General features: G+C 43.9%; 1 protein-coding gene across 1 annotated transcript in view; it reads left to right on the top strand.

The window, feature by feature from the left end:
• Positions 1 to 5000, top strand: part of LOC143286487 (uncharacterized) — a 234332-nt gene that overhangs the window by 171462 nt on the left and 57870 nt on the right. Inside the window, exons 2-4 of the mRNA XM_076594064.1 lie at positions 2255 to 2326; positions 2799 to 2870; positions 4099 to 4170. Of these exons, the coding sequence (XP_076450179.1) occupies positions 2255 to 2326; positions 2799 to 2870; positions 4099 to 4170 (216 nt within the window). The remainder of the gene's footprint in view (positions 1 to 2254; positions 2327 to 2798; positions 2871 to 4098; positions 4171 to 5000) is intronic.

Raw genomic sequence — 5000 nt, 5'->3', positions numbered from 1 at the left:
AACAAGAACTTCCATTGTTTCTGCTCAAGATGTGTGGAAAAAGGTCACAAATATTTTAAAAGCACACCATCCTAGGAGGATTTGGCTTTGTAAGTTCCACCGGGAAACAGTGTTTCAAAAAACCTCCAGTGTAGGCCTATATTTTTTCTCCTCAGGCTGCTCGTTTTCTGACACCTTTGATATGATATTCAATATCATCATTTAATATCCACATCATCATCATCATCATCAGAATGACATCCTCGTGGGATATAGTTTTAAAGTAAATATGGCATTTTATTTGATTTGTGGATTCTTAATTCAAAAGTCTTTTTTCTGAATAGCGTGCATTGCCACTGTGAAAAGTACAAAATCTTGCGACACACGTGTAAATGTGCCTTCATTAGAACACTGCCAGTCTGAAAACTCTTTCTGAAGACATTACAATATTCGCGCCACTTTTCTTTTTCAAAAACGTTTTGTGGATAACTAGTTTATAGTTGTCGGCAGACCAGCTCAGGTGCTGTGAGTGTCTGAGTTCAAAACACTGTTTCACTCTTTGAAATAGAAAGGAACAGGAAAGGAAGTCGACACGCTATTTGGTTTTCTTCAGGGATGCTCTCTTACGTCAAGACACATTGTAAAGATGGTTTGTCTCCACTTTCCTGACTATGTTTTCTTGACAAAAGATAGAAACAAGCTGATACCACCACATGTTGGACAGGAAACCGGAGATTGATTAAAAAATCCGATATCTATCTTCTGAAGTGGACCCTTTGAGAAAGCTGGTCTTAAGGATAAAAGTCGACAGGTCGTTTACCTTCTACTCTTTCCACGAACTGGGCTTAGTGCATTGTCTTGGGACTAGGGTGCTTCGGGCCATCATTGTGTGTGTGTGTGTGTGTGTGTGTGTGCGAGTGTGTGCGCGCGCGCGCGCCCGTGTGCGTGCGTATATGTCGGGGGTGGGGGTGGGGATTAGGGGGTGATATTTGTAATCTCATAACTGTTTTGCTCTTTGTTGTAATCTGGACCACTTACTTTCTCTGAAGTTCGACTCCTCTGTGTGTGTGAGAGAGAGAGAGAGAGAGAGAGAGAGAGAGAGAGAGAGAGAGAGTACAAGAAAAGTGTGTACATAGCAGTTTGTACTTTGTTTTGTTCTCTCAAAAATCTATTTTGATAGTATCAAACGCGCGTGTTTGTGCGTGTTTGGTTGTTCTTTTTTTGTTTGTTTTTATCTATCGTTGTTTTGGGGGCGTTTTGTTTCGCTTTTGTTGTTACTGGTTCTCGTTTTTGTTTTGTTTTGTTTGTTGTTGTTTTTCGTTGTCGTTGTCCTTTCCTGTTTATTATTTTTAATTTTTTGTTATTACAACCATTTCCTTCCTGCATATCTTTCATTTTGTTATACCTTAATGTGTTTACTTGTTTCTTTATTTTGTTTGTCTGCTTCATCTTATTTTAACTCATTCTACTCCAGGTACTAGATAACTCGAACCATGATTACTTCCCCCTGTGGACCAGGTACGAGTATTCTCGTACCAACATACTATTCTAATTTCGTTCATTCTTGCCTGGTACATTGGCATTCTAAACTGAACCGCTTACTGATTCCGGAAGTATGAAAACAAAGCTTTATTTGACCGATTAAAACAACAAATTTCCGTCGAATTTCGCTGTTTTAGTGAACCACTCTGTTGTTGTTTTTCTGCAGTGGCATCATGTCGTGCTGATCCAGGGGATTTGTAGCAGGCATGTAGCTGTGTGGAATGAGTTAATGTTTTATACACACCCAGGACAGGGTTCTCAAGGCCTGACTAGCGTGATGTGGGTATATATGCAGGTTAGGCATCCATTCTATCTTATAAGCAGTAAATGCATCAATTTGCATTTTTTTTTATCACCTCCGTGAAACTCAAACCAAAACTGTCCCTGTCGAGGAGTATCTTAAAAACAACCCCGATGCTACAATAAACAATCACGACTGCTAACTCTCTCCGTGAACAAGGACATACACAACTTCAAGTCAGTGCTGCTTATGCTGCCAGTTCATGTAAGCACACATGTAAATAAAGGGTACATCGGAACAAACCTAGGAAGTGGCTGGATTTTTGTTCCAATGTACATTTTATTTACCTGGGTGCTTCGTTGAATTGGCGGCACAAGCAGCAGTGACTTGAAGTTGTGTCCCTTTGTGCATGGAGAGTTACCTCTCTTAATTCTTTACTCTTCTTGTCACGTTATTCTTGAATTTCAACCCTGGTGCTGTGTTGTGTTCCAGAGACCTGAGCATGAACAACATCAGTACCCTGCCGGACAACGCTTTTGCCCATCTCACTTCCTTACAAGACCTGTAAGTCTGATGCTGCTGCTGCAAAACGTGGATTCATTGAAATGGTTTTGTTTCTTTGTTTATTTGTTTACAACTCATGTAAACATAGTGTTTATGTTTGTGCTTATACGTACATGTGTACGTGTGTGTGTGTATGTATGTATGTATGTATTCTCCTTCTTCTTCTTCTTCTACCCTGTTGTATGGAAGTTCCACTTCGAGTATGTGTGTGCGTGCATATCTGTGTGTGTGTGTGTGTGTGTGTGTGTGTTATTTCAATATTAATGATAATGGGAATCTGCTCTAGGAATTTTATATATATGTGTGTGTGTGTGTGTGTGTTGCGTGTACGTGCATTTGTGTGTGCTCATCAATTTTCCTGAAGTGAATTCAGTATTCACCATTGTGTGTGTGTGTGTGTGTGTGCTCATCAATTTTCCTGAAGTGAATTCAGTATTCACCATTGTGTGTGTGTGTGTGTGTGTGTGTGCAGGAGACTGGCCAGCAACAAGTTACAGAGCCTACCCAAGAGAATCTTCAGGAAAAACCGATTCTTATCAACTCTGTGAGTTTTCACAGTTGCTGTCTGTCTGTCTGTCTCTCTGTCTATGTCTCTGTCTGTCTGTCTGTCTCTCTCTCTCTCTCTCTCTCTCTCTCTCTCAGCAGCCTCTCTCTTCTCTCTCAAACTCTGTCATTCACTCTCCCTCTCTTTGTCTTCCTCCACCTCCTCTCTCTCTCTCTCCCTCTTTCTCTCTCTCCCTCACTCTCTCGCTCTCTCTCATTCCTCTCTCTCTCCCCCTCTCTCTCCCTCCCTCTCCCTCTCTCTCTCGCTCCCCTCCCTCTCTCTCCTCCCTTTCTCTCCTCCTTTCTCTCTCCTCCTCTCTCCCTCTCTGTATCTCCCTCTCTCTCTCTCTCCTTCTCTCTCTCCCTCTCTCTCTGTCGCCAGCCTCTCTCTCTCTCCCACTATCTCTCCCTCTCCCTCTCTCTCCCTGCTCTCTCCCCCCTTCTCTCTCCCTTCTTCTCTCTTCGTACTCCCTCTCTCTATCTCCCCCCTCTCTCTCTCCATCTCTCCCTCTCTCTCTGTCACCAGCCCCTATCTCTCCCACTCTCTCCCTCTCCCTCTCCTCCCATTGCGTTCTACCTCCACCCCTCTTCTCTTCCTTCTTTTTCTGTCTATGATGCAAGGTTAGAGACTGAGTGATTGATTGATTGATTGAGGTGGACACTTAGCGCCAATCCTCTGTCAGAGACCAAGCTGTCAGTGCTTTAAGATGAAACGACAAAAACTTCAGCCATAATGATGATGATGACCATTGTCCAACTGTGTTGTTACAATTGTTACAAAACACATCACCATGAATGGGACAACGACAACATGGACGACAGCAGTAATTGGGATGACGACAATGACGACGGCAACGACGGCGACAACAACGATGTTTTACGACAACGATGACGATGATGATGATGACGAAGAGTGAAGGGGCTGAAGGAGGAGGAGGACGACGACAACGACGACGACTTTGATACCGAAGATAACGACGACGATAATGGCGTTGACCACGATGATGATTATGATGATGACGATGATGACGACGATGATAATATCGATTGCGAAGACAACAACGACAACGACGACGATGATGATGAAAACGATGATGATTGCAACGACGATGTCGACGACGACGATGATGATGATGATGATTGTAACGATGATGACGATGACGATGATGATGATAGTGATGATGATGACGATGATGATGATGATGATGATGACTCTTTTTTTTCTCCAGTTACTTACAAGGCAACAGGTTCAAATCCGTTCCACGAGGAGCACTTCAGAATCTCCCTCAGCTTCAGCAGCTGTGAGTAACATCGCCTTTTTGTTGTTGTTTTTGTTACTGTTGTTGCTGCTGCTGCTCTTCTCCTCCTCCTCTTCCTCCTCCTATTCCTGCTACTTCTTCTTCTTCTGCTTCTTCTTCTTCCTCCTCCTCCTCCTCTTCCTGCTACTTCTTCTTCTTCTTCTTCTTCTTCTCCCTCCTTTTCCTCCTCCTCCTCCTCCTGCTACTTCTTCTTCTTCTTCTTCTTCTTCTTCTTCGTTTTCTCCTCCTCTTCATCCTCCTCCTCCTCCTTCTCCTCCTTCTCCTCCTTCTTCTTCTTCTTCTTCTCCTCCTCCTCCTCTTCCTGAGTTTTCTTCTCCTCCTCCTCGTCCTCCTCCTCCTCCTTCTTCTTCTTCTTCTTCGTTTTCTCCTCTTCCTCCTCCTCCTCCTCCTTCTTCTTCTTCTCCTCCTCCTCATCCTTCTTCTTCTTCCTCTCCTTCTTCTTCTTCTCTTCCTCCTCCACCCCCTCCATGTTTTCATATCATTATTCTCCTCCTCCCCGCTGAATGCAACAGTTATAATGCTGTTTTTGTCCTGCTCCTCTATTTCCCTTCATCACTTTCCTCTTCACTCCTCATTTCCCCTCTTCCTTCCTCGCCATTGTCCTTCTTGTGTGACGATAGGAGGAGTGAGATCAGGACGTGGGTTTGGGTGGGTGGAGATTGATGCTGGGTGTTGTGGGGGAGGGTTCTGAATATCTGTGGAAGTAGGTCGCCTGCCTCTCTCCCTTTCCCTTTCCCCTTCCCTCCCTCCCCTCTATCCGTCTATCTCTTCTTGTTCTCTCACTCGCCTTCTGACTATGCTTCCTTTAGTCT

The sequence above is a fragment of the Babylonia areolata genome, chromosome 10 (genome assembly GCF_041734735.1).
Source record: "Babylonia areolata isolate BAREFJ2019XMU chromosome 10, ASM4173473v1, whole genome shotgun sequence".
In the NCBI taxonomy this organism is placed as follows: Eukaryota; Metazoa; Mollusca; class Gastropoda; order Neogastropoda; family Buccinidae; genus Babylonia; species Babylonia areolata.
This window is presented reverse-complemented; position numbering and strand designations above follow the sequence as displayed.